At 50.6% G+C, this 14,610-nt stretch overlaps 1 protein-coding gene across 2 annotated transcripts in view; it reads right to left on the bottom strand.

The window, feature by feature from the left end:
• Positions 1-7,941: 7,941 nt before the first annotated feature.
• SUFU (SUFU negative regulator of hedgehog signaling) overlaps positions 7,942-14,610 on the bottom strand; it is an 88,198-nt gene continuing 81,529 nt past the window's right edge. For both annotated transcript variants that reach the window (XM_030950733.1, XM_030950734.1), the window contains exon 12: positions 7,942-14,291. In XM_030950733.1, coding sequence (XP_030806593.1) covers positions 14,202-14,291 — 90 coding nt within the window. In that variant the 3' untranslated portion in view covers positions 7,942-14,201. The remainder of the gene's footprint in view (positions 14,292-14,610) is intronic.

Here is a 14,610-nt window from a genome sequence, read left to right as displayed (position 1 = left end):
ACAAAGTACTGTGTTTCTTGGGTCATTTATAATTCAATTAACCCATCAGAGAAAAACATCGCTCTCCTTCTGTCCCCTTCCATGTCAGGCTGGTGAGGTGGCTCTGTGTGATGGAGAAAGCTTCCTCCACCCTCCTCCATGTGATTAACACGCTTAAGGTTTTCACTGTTGTTTAAATTTTAAGCTGAGTTTAAGGATGTAAGGAACTTGCAGGGCAGCAACAGTCTGGTTTCCAACACTAAATCTGTCTGCTTATGGCCATCCCCTGTTCCTGTTTGGGCTGGAGGAGGAGGGAAACAGCCCCATGGAAGAGGCACAACACAGAGGTCCCCATGGTCACCTGCAGGCCCAGCCCAGGACACACCACCAACATGCACCACTTGTGCCCAGCCGTGCCCTGGAGTCACACCTGTCCCTCACACACTGTCACCTGCCTGCTGTGGCATCCTCCCAGCCCGAAACCTTTTGGGAGAAGATGCACGTGTGTGTATGCAGTGTGTCTGCAGGGGAAACCTCCTGTCTCTGACATTAATAAAAAGGGACCAGAAGCAGGGTGTGCAGCCTGGTCCCCACAGCACACAAAGCAGGTCCCAGACCCACAGGCACTGGGATCCAGAGACACCCACATGTAACATTGGAAGCTGGGAGCAGGTCTGGAATGGTGTGCTGGGTGCAGGGATGGCAAGGCCCTGTGGGAGAGCCTTACCCTTGTGCAATGGGTGTGCAGCTGGGGCTCCTCTTGGGGCAAAAATGCTGGGCTTTCTCCCTTCCTCCCCGAGCCTAAAGCATGGGCCAAAGTGGGTATAGAGGGCTGGCCAAGGGGGGACTGCATGTCAGGGTGTTGGAGGAGAGCTCTGCTTTGGTTTCTGGGGTGTAACAGCCCAGTCTGAGGTTGACTGGCCAAATCCAGGGCTGCACAGCCAGCCAGCTGTGGAGCAGGGATGATGCTCCAGGGCTCACCCCCTTGGCTGAGCTCGGGGTGCTGCTGGGTGCTGGTGAGTGCCGAGCGGGTCCGGCAGCTGCGGGGCTGGAGCAGGGGGAGCCGGATGAGGGCCGGTGTAGTTCCCTGCTTGGTGGGGTTTCTTTCTATGCAAATGCCTGGGAGCAGCTGCCCTGCCGGCGTGACTCATTTCCTGCTCTTGTGTCACATTCTGGTCAGGCCAGTTTGGCAAAGGCTTTCTTCTCTCCCTCCCTGGCTTCTCCTCCTTCTCTCCCCAATGCCGAGGGCTGGGATGTGCATTTGCTCAGTCCCTGGCAGGATGAGGCAGGATTTTCAGGAAACTGCGTCAAAGCCACAAAACCTCCATATATATTAAAAAAAACCCCAAAACAACCAAACAAAAAAATCCAGCACAATTTTCTCTTATTCTTTTTTTTTCTGAGCATGATGGAGACTGGCGGCCAGACAGGCTCCTCCGCTCTTCCCCCTCCTGGGGCGGCTCCTTCCCCTGAGACCCAGGGGACAGGACCTGGCAGAAAGCTGTAATAGTTTGCTGGGTGGACAAGGGGAAAAAATGCAGCTTGATCTCATTTTACCTTCTGCTGCCAGTTGCAGAAGTGCTGCCAGAGCTGGGCAGCCTTTTACAGGGCATAGCTAGGGAGAGCAGCTGGGGCAGCCACCATCCCTGGAATTTGCCCGGTATTTCTTTTTCCTCAGCAGAGCTCTGGGGCAGTCTCACCACTGCACTCTGAAAAATGTACTGGATGGGGTTAAAAGTAACTCATTCATCTTAAAAGGGGTCTGGAAAGGATGGTAGCAATCGATGACAGACCCCAGTGTGGTGAGTCTCCCACCACATGCTGGGAAAAGGGAAGGCAATTCTGGCAGTGAATCCCTCTGGCTGCTCCCACAGTCTATCCAGGCTGGCAGTCCCCAAAGCCCAGGCTGTGCCACAGGTAGAGAAGTCATTTTTTGAGGCATTTCCCACCTGATCTGTGTTGTAGTGGTGAGGTCAGGATTTACAGCCTCCCAAGTGACCATGTGAACCCTCCTGCCCTGGGGCTCTTGCTTTGCTGTGTCACCAACCCCTGGGTGCAGGGACACACACACAGCCCCTTGCTGCCCTCAAGGCCAGGGCAGAAAGCAGCAGCCCTTTGCCTTGAGCCCATGGCTACCAGTGGCCCAGTCCTGCACCAGCCCTTTCCCTGGTGCATCCATCTCTGGCACAGCATCCCACACCACAGTGAGGCATTTCCCTGAGGGAAAGATGGAGCTCCTCAGTGCTGCCAGCCCAGCAACAAGCTTGGGATGTGAGGATGCCAGCCCCAAATCTGATCATGGGAGACAGGACGGGAGCAGGATACAATCCCACCACCTCCATTCCCATCTGCAGTGCCATTCAGCCACTCTCCCACCAGAAGGCCCCTGCCCAGAACAAGATGTAATCTTTGCAATCTTCACATCAGTTTCTCAGCCCTCCTGTTCATTTTCTGCATGTTCCCTGCAATTCAGGTTGGCTCCAGCCAAATGACCCAGGGCCACACTCCTGCTAGAAAGCCCCCTGCCAGGGAGCTCTTGGGCTTTCCCGTGAAGGGCAGAGAGCAGCCAAGGCTGCCATGCCCTGTGCAACCCCAAACCTAAAGCCCCAAAGCCAAGTGGTGCCACAGGGCTCCAGTTTGATGCAGCTGGGGGAAACTGAGGCAGGTGAGGGCATGGGATTGCTCCAGAGCTGCGGCCCATGCACTCACTGCTACTGGGGTTTAAACTTCCTCTCAGAAAGCCTAAAGGTCTGTTTGCCCACAGTGAAGGGAAAAGCAGGAGAGCACTGGTATAAATTAGGTCAGGAAGCATGGCTAATAAACTGTCACTCCTGGTTGTGTAATGGGAGCAATTATTGGTTTAGGTTTTGTTAAGACACCAGGAAGGAAAACACAGCTTGTCTGGGGGTAGGAGAGTGATGGCAAACAAAAAAGGAGGGTCCTGTTTACAGAAGGATGAAGCTGCTTTTGTGTTGGAGGCATTTCAGTCTCATCCTGGTGTGTTGGCAGCCTGGGGCTTGAACAGACTCCTGCATGGGGAATGCATGGAGGGGGTTCCCAGCTCTCTCTGTGCTCTCTCCTTCCCCTGGGCACCCCAGGGCTCCAGAGTCTCTAGGCAGGTGGTTTTAACCCCTCTGAAGTCTCCCTGTCCATGATCCACTCTGCTCAGCTCAGCGCTTGGTGCCCACTGTCCCCCCACAGATCCTCCTTTGGGGTCCAGTGGGGACCTGTGGGCAGCAGGGCCGATGTGGGCTCTGCAGGAAAGCCTGGGAGAAGTGCCTGAGCTCTTCCTGCATCTGATGGCCCTGCTCTCCCTGCAGAGCTGCCAGGCTGCCCTTGCTGCCCACCACCTTGTGCTGCCCCCTGCACTGCTGGCAGCAAACACCTCTCTGTCCATCCCTCCCTGCTGCCAGTCTCTGAGGGGAGAGACTGCTGCTGGAGGTCGCCCAGAGCCTGGCCAGAACAAACTGAGAGCCCTCCACAAACAAAACCCCAGGGCCCTGACAAACCTGTGGTGGGGACACCCACATCTCCTCCATGGGTGTCAGGAGAGTGGGAGGCTCCTGGAGTGAATCCAGCTAATGCACACCACTAAGGAGGGGCTGTGGCACCTGGCAGCCAGGGTTAGCCTTTAACCACCCAAAACATGTCAGAAAGGGAGAGGAAATTCTTGAGGCATCTATTAACATAAAAGGAGTCATACTTTACGTTCGGTCCCACTTATGGCTTATAAATGATTACTGCACCTTTTAATAAATGGTTAATCAAGTGTTAGAGTCCAAACAAGTTGATGGGTTGCTTATTACCACAGTTTATAACCTTTTATGAATGCCTTCTGTCGATGCGCTTATAAACATCCATACCACGTACTTCTCATGTCTTGACACGTTGGTCACATCTGTTTGAAGTTTATTAACCCTTGAGCTGCTCGCTAAGGGCCGGCTGGGGGTACCCTGCTGTTGTTCTGTATCAATCCATGCAGCTCAGAGGGCACACCCGCACCAGCTGAGGGGCGATGTGGGCATCCCCCTTCATCCAAAAGAGGCTCCAGGCAAGCAGGATGCAGCTGCATCAGAAATAAGTTGGCAGTGGGGTGTTGCTCTCAGGGGTGCATTTTTTTTTGGCCACCAGGACAAACAGCCAAGGGAAGTCAGTGGGAGATTCTTCCTCTCTTGAAGTCACCGAGCCGAGACAGGACGTCGTCCTGGGCTGCCCGCTTGAATCAAAACCACAAGTTATTGGGCTAAATGCAAGTGGAATTGGGGGAAATTCTCTGCTCTGCAAACACAGGAGGTAAAACACGATGATTTAATGGGCTCTTTTGGACTGGAAACTCACGGAAACATCCTTGGCCATCGCTGTTCCAGTGCCGCCGAAGCCCCCCTCCCACCATGTTGCAAATAATGAAATGAAACTTTCAACAAGCTGAATAATCAGAAAACAATTTTCCAATAAAATCATTCGCTGAAATCTCCTTTTAAGGCAAGGACTGGGATTCCCAGTGCCGAGCGTGTTCCCAACGCCTCGCAGCATTGTTCAGCTGGCTGTGCTGGAGCTGGGCAGGCTGCCACAGCGCCCTGTGCCCCAGGGATGCTCCCTGTCACACAGCCCAGACACCCCACCACTCCTGAGCCCTTTTGCCTTTATGTTCCCCTTTTGCTGCAAGCTTCTGATAATATTCCTGTTCAAAAAGCAAGTGGGGCATATGAGATGCCATGGCCCCACGCTTGCTCCAGCATTTTTAACAGCCACAGAAGGGATTTGTGCATTAAGCAGACAGGGATGATCCCAGCCCAGGCAGCAAGCTGGGTCTCCCAGGTCATCTTGGCCTTGGACACTCCTGGAGATTTTTTAATATCTAACCATGCTTTTTCCTTTGCTTCCTGCTGTCCAGCCCTTCCAAAGTGGGTACCCCATCTCCTGCAGCAGGAGCATCTCCAGCACAGGACAGCTCTGCTTGCTGCCCTCCAGCGGGTTATGATTTGTGGCCAGAGTGTAGAAAGTCTGAGGAAATGAGAATGCTGGGAAAGGGCATTAAAAATACTCCTCCCCTAGGAAAAACAAAAGCAAACCTGAGGTATGCTTTCTTGGAAAGCCACAGTGGCAATGGCTGCTGCCTGAAATGAAGCTGCAGGCAGTGCTTCCCTGTGGCAGGTGAGCAGTGGGGCATGGAGGGGACAGGGGGGACAAATCCTACACTGAGGCCACTGTGGCTGAGCTGCTGTGGCCTGTCCAAACACTGCTTCAGTTCTTGTGAGCGATGAGGTGACAGGGCAAGGTAATGCCATTTTTTTTCCCCAGTGCAAACCCTGCCTGACAGCAGGAACAGTTGCTCTGAAAGCTGTTGGAGGAAGCTGGAGCTTTTAGGCAAGCCGTGGGTGCCTAGACAGGGAGCTGGGGCATGCAGGGGGTGTCCCTACAGTCTCCTCCCACTCCTGCCAGGTCCTGGTTTCCTATGCCAGACCTGAGGTTGTGACAAGCAACAGGACAAGGATACCTGCTGGTTCCCTGGTGTCCCCAAAGCTTGGCTGGGGGTACTTGTCCTGTGCCAGAGGATCTGGCCAAGCCTGGCTGCTCTGGGACCCTCTCCAGCCATGGCTTGGCCATCGGGCCCCCAGGCATACGGGGTGTTAACATGTTGGGTCCTATGCACTGGGTTGTGTCAGGAGCTTTTCCTCTGCACCGAGGCACTGCTGTGGCCAGCAGTGCCACAAACATCATCTGGGACAGACAGCAAGCAGGAGAGAAATGAGGGAAAAAGAGGGTAAAAAACCCCAAACAACAAAACCCAAAGGGATGTGGTGTGTTGATCTCCTGTGAGCCCACATTTCTGGGTGTTGTATGACACATCCTTGTGGTGCACGGGGCTGAAGCATGCAGAACACTTCCTTCCCATGTCTGCACCATCCTGCCATGAACTAGGGGACATGCCATGGGACAGGGATGTGCCATGGGAAGGGACATGGTGTGGGGGTGATGCTTTGCGAGGGGCTTGGGGGTCAGAACTGTTCCTGGGTGCCCAAGTCCAGTCATGTTGGCTCTGTCCTGGATGGACAGGGGGCACCACAGGAGTAGGAGCCCCTTGCTGTGGGGATGCTCCTCTGTTCCACCCATGGGGGCCCATCTCCCACCCCATTCCATCTCCCTCTTCAGCTTCACAGGTGCACCCTCTTCCCCACTGAGGTTCCCAGGCACTGCCATTCACTTCTCAGATGGGAAATGAGCCCCAGCCCTCTCTCTACACTCCAGAAAAAAAAAACACCGAGAGAGGAGCGAAATAAACAAACAAATCCTTCCCTCTCCTGGCTTGGCATCTGCTCACAGCCCTTCCATTATTAATTAGAGAAGCTGCCGGCATTATTAGCAACAAACCGCTCCTAATGAAGTTCAGAGCCGCAGATCCAGGAGGGGCTCCCAGACACTGCTTTTCAGAAACCTTAATTAAATTCACTGCCCGAAGGTGCTTTTGGCTGGGGTGCAGGCAGAGCAGCGAGGCTGCCTGGGCTGGGCACAGCCGTGCTGTGGTGGGCCTTGGGGGGAAGGGTGCCAGCAGGAGGGGGGCACCCCGCTGTGCCACAGCTCCAGGGTCCCCTCCGGATTTGGGGCTGAACAGAGGAATCAGCTGGGATGCAGTGCTGCAAAGGGGGGACTGCCTGGCCGCCACAGGAAAGGCACAAGTGGATAGTTTAATTCATTAATTAAATTTACCAAGTGGCTGACGGTGAGGGTTGCCAGCATTACCTGGGGTCCCTTGCTGGGATGTCCTAAAGGGGCAGCCCCGTGCTTGTATATGCTTCAAAAACTGGGAAGGCAAGAGGTGTGAGGAGGTCTTGGGCCAAAGAACGAGTTGTGGGTGGCCTCTCTCCCCCCAAGCCCCTATCTGGGCTGCCTCACTGGGGAACCCCAATGACCATCAAGATTTCCTCAAGTGAGATGGTGAAACCTTACCAAGCTGAGGTGATGTTCTCTTTGTCACGTCCAGCAGGGGCTGTTCTGCACTGGCAGAGCTTGGAGATCTCACTGCTTTGTACTGGGGCTGGGGCAGTTTGTGTCTGGATGCAGCTGTGGGAGAGGTCTCAGGAAAAGGATGGCTTTCACTCCAAACTTCAAAGGAAAAGAAATCCTTGCAGAAACCCTTTCTGCTGATTGCTCCCCTTTTGATGCAGGGTGGGCTGAGATAACACCTGCGAAGAGCAAGTGCAAAACCTGCCTAAAGCTGGATTTTGGCTCTCCATGCATCCTTTCCTTTCTCTGTCATCCTTCCTCTGAGCACTGCAATCTCCCTTCCCCCCCGCCCAGATATTCCACCCTTTTTCTCTGGCCTTAAAGGCATTTATTACTGAGGAGTGTAAAAAGATTACTGCAAAATCGTTCTGTGTTACTGGGAAATCATTGCAACATTAGCTCAGTAATATTTTTTCATAAGTGTTTGCTGTGTCTCTTCTCCAACATATGCAGTCTCTGCACACACATCCACACCCCCACAAATCCCACTGAAGCCAGGAGGCACTTGGCAGAGCACAGGAACACGGACCTGACCTGACACTCACCCCAGCTCCCTCCTTCCTGTGCTGGTGGACGAGGTTGCCATCTCTCAGCCAACTGGCTGCATCCTTGGACCCACGTGCAAGCACTCCCTATTCCAGCTTGTCCAAAGAGCACGGAAAACCCTGGCTGTCAGGGCACTCAGGCTGCCTTGACTCAAAGGGTTTTGCCAGCAGATGCTCATGGAAGATGCTGAATCTGGCAGGTCCTGGGACCAGTAATTTTGCTGAGTTTTTAGGGGAAGAAAAGATCCCTTTCCCTCCCACACTTGTAGTCCAGAGGTCTGGGCAAGAGACCCCACGTCCCTGGGAGCAGGGAAGAAGGTGTCATCGAGGAGAAGGAGCTGCCAAAGGAGTCGCAGAGCTGAGCAGGAGACAGTCAGTCCCAGCGTGTTGCCCGCAGAGAAGGACACTGACAATTCTGCAAATACCTTTAATGCACTTAGAATACACGGGAGGAAAAAAAATGTTTAGTGATTCACAAAAATATTACAAAAAGTCACGTGCAGGCGAAACACACCCAGCACTGCAATAACAATGTAAGAATTTACATTAGAAACTAATATAAAATATTTAAAAACCTCTGCTAGTTTAGCTTTCTGTTTGTTTTTTGTCTTTTATAAAAAAAAGGAGGAGGGGAGAGGGAAGAAAGGCCATCTACAAGGTACTGGTACACCGGCCACAGAAGCACAGGCTCCTTCCAGCCCCGCTGGGAGTGTCCTGGGGCTCCTCCATCCACATGACCCCTGCGTCTGCAGACCACACACACACACCCGCACACACCCCCAAACACACACACATGTACATGCCTGAAGGACAGAAAAGCTCACCCCAGGGCTGCAAGGGCAACCCCAGAGGTCAGGGTTTGCTGTGGTCCCAGTCACTCATGTGTCCCCTGTCCTGGGAACCTTGCCTTTGCTCCCATTCAGCACACAAAACAAATAGCGTCCCCAGCAAGAGGCAAAACCTCCATCCCTTTAAAAAAAGGGAAAAGTTAGTGTGTCCAACCTGAGCTGGACAAGAGAAGGGTTTTGACAGAGTAAACTTGGGTTTGGAGTATGACTGTGGCCAAACTCACAGCACCAGGACTACAGGGCTGGATGGGTGCAAGAAGCATCCCAGTGCAGGAGCCAGGGCACCACTACAAGCCCCTAGCAGGATGCTGCCTGCTTCCACGGGGCTGCAGATTCCCACTTTGGGGAAAGCCAAAAGCCCAGAGTGCCCCAGCCTGTGATCAGTCCCTACCAGGACAACATGGCCACTCACACCCACCTCCCCTTCCTCAGCCCCTGTGTGTTTTGCATCCTGCTTGCTTCTGTAGAGAGACAGGCCCAGGAGCCTCGTCACCAGCACCAGGGAGCCCTCCTGCTCCCACCCTGCTTGGAGCATTGTCACCAAGCCGTGTTTGGGTAGGACCCACCGCACAGGGTGACAGCTCGGGCCCTCCCACCCTGGCTCTCGTGCTCTGGAGTTTCCGGAGCCGCACTTTCGCTGCAGTTGGGCCCCAGGGAAAGGAACAAAGGAGCCATTTTCATCTCCAGCCTCGTCGGGAGCAGAGGGAGAGAGCAAGAGAAAAGAACAGTGTTTGCAAAACACGACAATGGGCAGGAAATTTTCTTCTGGCTTTTCGAGGTTGGGTTTGTTTCTCTCTCTCTTCCTCTTTTTCAAGAAGGTAAGCACAGCATCAGGAGAGTTTGAAAACAACCAGGCCCTGGCCAGCCACATCTGCCATGTGCAGCCCTTCCTGGGCTGAGGATCCTCTCCTGCTATCAGGGCTCCACGAGCAGGTGAATGATGCTGTGGTCTTCCAGCAAGGGAAAGGGATAGGGCAGCCCCTTCACAGCAGACTAAAAATGACATTTGTGAACTGATGTGCCACTTCTGATGATTTTATGGTCTGTCAGCGACTTTAGGGGAAACAGAATCATGGTAGAAATGAAGAGGTGGTGAAGCACAGTACACGACAGGTTCACTGCCTGAGAGGCAAGTCGATACGGGACCACGTTTAAAACACATTTGCAACCTCAGGCCTATTCTCCATTTGAAATTTTGGACTCGTGTCAAACACAAGGGTTGGGTTTTTTTGAAAGAAGAGAGAACAAGCAGACACTGCACAACAGAAAAAAATGTTATAAAAATAGTGGGTTGAAACAGAGCTTGTTAGGTCGAGAGACTTAAATCCAACTTTAAAATCTTAAAGAGGTGAACCCCATAGGCAAATGTGGATTTTGAGATTGCTTTGGATACAGTCTTGCTGCTGTGCAGGCTGGCATTTATTAATAGGGACAGATGCACAGAAAGGAATTCTTGGTTGCTTGACAATTCGTCTGCCCTTGCAGCTTCACTCACAGGAAAATTTAAGGCACAATGTGTTCTCTCACAGGAGGGCACTCACCCAGTCCCTGGGAGGTGGAAGGGCTCTCCTGGTGCTGGAACCCTTCCTCACCTTGCCCAGGTGGAGTAGGGGCTGAATACACCCCCAAGACTTGATACAGTGGAGCCAGAAGGCACAAGGCCATGCTCTGGGCTAAGGGAAAACTGGACACACGGTCTAAGGGCTTCCTCTGGCCGGAAGCTTTGCTCCCCACCTGATGTGATGCTGCCCTGCCCTGGCCAGGTACAAGCTGGCAAAGCAGGACATGGACTCTGGATGCCAACCTAGGAGGAGGGAAGAGCCAAGTATTGCTTTCAAGTGTTTTGGGTTTTTAAAAAAAATATTTCTACTGGTCCCAGATGAAAAACAACACAACCCTCACTTCTCCCAAGACCATTTGATGACCTGATGGTGTAATTTCAAAAGCCATCCAAGAGCAACTGAATATTTAAAGTGAAGAGCTTCAGAATATAATTTCAAATCACTGTTGGCAATTCCATGTAGAGTAAAACCAATATACACCATCCTCAAAGAATTAGACACAGCAGGCACCATCTATCTAAGCCACTGAAAATATGGTTACAGCAGCTACAAGACTGACTGCTCTGCTCAGATCACACCCTACATACTTTAATACTGAAATTATACATTCCTTGTCCTGTTTTTAATCAGAAATTGAGAGAGAGAGAGTAGCCCTGGATTTTAAGACTTCTCCTGTTTCAGAATTGCTGTCACATGCTGGATTTTCAAGGCTCTTCATCTTTCCAAATATCTGAATTGACCTGCATTGCCAGATTTCTTCAAGAGAGAGAAATCCTGTATTCACTGCTTCTAAACTGTTTTCATTTCCATCCAGGTCACTGTCTTTAGCCAGCACAAGCCCCACAGGTTTTGGGTCCATACAAACCTGCTTCAGGCCTTCTACACAACTGAGAAAAAATCAGCACAAGTGGTCCTACCATCTCATCAAGTTTGAGCTAGCAAAAAACTGTGGCATTTATTAACACTGATGACTTCCCTCTTTCAAACTACTTGCTCACTAAAATACAAAGGTTTCTTTTCCATTTCATTCACACACAGACATGTCCTCTTGCCCCAAGATGAAAATATCCAAACTTCACATCTCATTTACTTGGCAGTAAGTAAGCCTTTGGCACACTTGCAAACTTTATGTGAATCGTGAGGGGATGTCCTGTGGCTGCCCAGCTCTTCAGGATACTGAGTAACTGCAACTTTCTTACTCTTAGATAAGTTGCTGAGAGGCAGCAACACGACCACGTAGTTTAAGGGCTGACTTTCACCAGGTTCTCATAGCTGCTCTAACAATAAGACACAGAATTCTATTTTAGCAATTATTTGTCTAATATTTCCCCCCTTACCTAAATAGGAAGATTTCACTTCCTTCCCTTCAAGCCTTCCCCCCTCAATTGTTATCTGGCTACCAGCAAAGATCTGTGAGAAAATGTCTCAGAAATAGAGATTTCTGGCATGCCACCTGTTCATAACTCAAATACACAGAACTATATATAAATACATGACATGGAACAAAAATACACACACACACACAAGGATACTGGGTGGATTATCACATGCATTCAGCGTGCTCCCTCTGAAGTCAATGGAAACCCAGCCCAGAGCATCTGATGAGAGTAAATACAGTGAGGAAAACACTTGCATGAGAAAGGCAGAACTGGAGCATGAGCCAGCTTGGAGGAGGTGCTTTCCCTGCATACAGCACCAGATCCCTGCCGTGAAGGCTCAAAGAGTTCATAGGGCAGGAGGTCCCAAGCTTTCCAGATGTGTGTCAGAGCCCAGAGAGGGTCTGATGGACTTCTCTCTGCCCCGTGCTGATCTCTGCAGGAATAGCAACAATTGACCTTCCAAATGTCCCTTCTCCACCAAGATGTGGATTTTAAACTCCTTTTAATGAGAGCTAGCATCTGGAAACAAGGAAGAGCAGCCAGCATTGTGGCAACAGGCCAGCTCTGCTGCAGCACCCCCAGCAAGCTCGTGCAAGAGCATCCATGGGCTACTGTTGGATGGCTTTGGGACAAAATTGTAGTTGCTGCCCTTGCCTTTTCCCCACTGCCCCAATTATCTGTTTGCCCATTATCTTGTGGTGGGACACTTGGGCACATTGTTTTTGAAGCTGGACTGGTAGGTTTTCATGGCACTTTCTCACCCACGCTGTCCCTTGCACATACATCTACAGTGCAGAAGGGATGCTTAGTGCTAACCAGGACAATGAAAACTGGCCAAGAGATCCCATGGATGAATGCAGCCTGCCTCAGCACAGAAATCACTCTGGCTGGCACATGCAGATATCTGAAAGTTTGTTCTTTCACAGCAGGATTTTAAGATGATCCTCTGAGTTCAGACAAAATGACAAACTCATTTACATGTAAATTGCTTTCATAGCTTTGCAGAAAGGAAGGTTCTGCAGAGCAGTGTTGGACCCTGCATTTGGCCTGCCTTAAATTATAATATAAAAACAATTATAATAATACAAATACTACTTTGTACACAAAGCACGCCCTCCCCTGCAAACCCTGGCATGCTTCGGTAGGTCCTACAGCCCTCTAGTCAATAGTCACCCTCTCTGCACAGAGAGACATTGAGTGACTTGCCTGAGGCCACAGAGGAATTCTGTAGCAAGTCCAAGGAAAGCTTTGTGGCTCCTAGCTCTGCTTCTTGACCAACACTAACCAGCCTCAAATATATGCAGAAAACATCAAAGCTGGCTGTGCTGGGAAGGAATTAAATCAGAAAACAAACAGAAAACCAACCCCAGGGTACTGTGAGGCCTCCTGGACTTTGCTGTTTGATCAGGGGAGTTAAGTGTTAAAAGCTTTTGTTGTACTTGTATTAGGATCACACAGCAAGTGTGCATAAACCACCAGTTATCTTGTAGGCAGAAAGGGGTAGAAGGAAAGCTGCACCTCCCCTGACAAGGAGTGAAGAGTTGTCACCAAAAGACAATGGGTAGAGGAAGGCTGGGGAATATGCATCAGAAACACCCTGCAGCAGCAGCAGCAGGGGGTAAAGCCTGCGGTGTTTGCTGCAGGTATCCACAGGGCCAGCAGCTGATGCAGAGACACAACCTGGCACTGCAGAGACTGGCTCCTCTGCACACTCCTTTTGCTCCAAGGAGGAAGCCACAGGGATCTAGAGAGTGTCTTTTCAAACTGGTTTTGATGCTTTACAGTTCAAACCCATCTGAAAGGAGGAAGGTCAGCAACAAGAGCCACCACAGCGAGGCTAGAGGGGAAAATGGAGCTGCACTAGGGCACAACCCTGTTGGAACAGGGAGAATAGTTGGCTTCATTGAGGCTGAGACTCCTTTCTGCTGTGCCAGGGCAGCAGAGATCTCCACTTCACATGCTTTCAAGCAGCCCCCTGATCCTGCAGAGCTGCTGAAGTTGTCCCTGTGAACAAATGATCCTTTCTAGCTTCTCAAATTCTGTACAATAGCAAGGAAAAAATACTTGACAGTATCTCTTTAAAGATAAACACACTGTAAACAGGAGATCTCCCCCGCCCCGGTAGCTTTCTTCCTCCTGCTTGTGCAAAACCAGAGGTTGCGACCTTCCCTGGGGTTCAGGCACAAGGACAGGATGCACGAGAATAAAGTTGCCTCTGTTTGCAGTGATACCATAGCTAATAGCACCAAGACCAACACTTAAAACATGCCTAATTTGAGGGCAGGGAGGATCTGGATTTGTTTTTCTTGACTGAACTAGAAAGTTCATCTTTAAATCTGTTCAGCTTCAAGCATGTGAGCTTTTGGCCTCCTTTAAACAGGGGAAATACCATTCCGTTTCTAAAAAGAAAAAAAAATAGCACATGGAAGAACAGTTCTGCAGTCAGTAAAAGTTTGGCTAACAAAAGGACTCCAGAGTCACGTAAAGAACATTTAATCCATGGATTATAGGCTCGCACCTGGCAGAAATGTATGTGTAAATACAGGCGTGCAGAGCGTCTACACCCTGGGCTAAGGCAGAGGGGAATTCTGCAGCTAGGAGAGAGAAAGGATTCTTACTACTAATTTTCATAGTTAAATATTTCTCACTCGCACTCACACATACGCAGGCTGCTCCCAGAGAGTTCAGCCTTGGGAAGGATAAAGGAAAGGGCTCAGTTCGGTCTGGGCTGGTGCTGAGTAGCTTCTCTTCTGTTTGCAGTGGTTGTGCAGCAAACTCTTTTTATTTGCAGGCAGAGTTTTTACTGCATTAATTATCCTGTGAGTCACTGGGTAATGGACAGTAACTTGGCTCTCCCAGTTGTTAGAATAGTGTAATTCAGCTCTAATGCAGTGGGTTGTCGAACACGGCATCTGGCAAGATGGAAACTTTCAGTTTCTTTTCAGGCCAGCTGTACTCCTTTGGAAGTTTAAACTGTAAGACAGTAAAGAGAACCAGTTAATGCATATCACTACAATCTGCACAGAAAAAACAAAATTGTTGCAAAGGCAGGCAGCCCCATGTTATTATTATTTTTTAAAACAAGAGGCCACTAAGAAAACATTTCCCCATCGGTATGTTTTGGACAGCAGTGGACATTAGATAATGTGGCCTGTCTCAGCTGCCAAAGTAAAGTTCTGAGCTTTCAGCCCAAGTGCTGTTTATTTCGTCAGACGAATTTTGGAGGGTTTCTGCCCCCATCACCATTTCCACTTCCCAACCTCTCAGAAGATTTGCAGCAGAAGTGTCTTCC

Source organism: Camarhynchus parvulus, chromosome 6 (genome assembly GCF_901933205.1).
Source record: "Camarhynchus parvulus chromosome 6, STF_HiC, whole genome shotgun sequence".
Classification (NCBI taxonomy): Eukaryota; Metazoa; Chordata; class Aves; order Passeriformes; family Thraupidae; genus Camarhynchus; species Camarhynchus parvulus.
The sequence above is the reverse complement of the archived record's forward strand: the minus strand, read 5'-3'. Positions and strand labels throughout refer to the sequence as shown.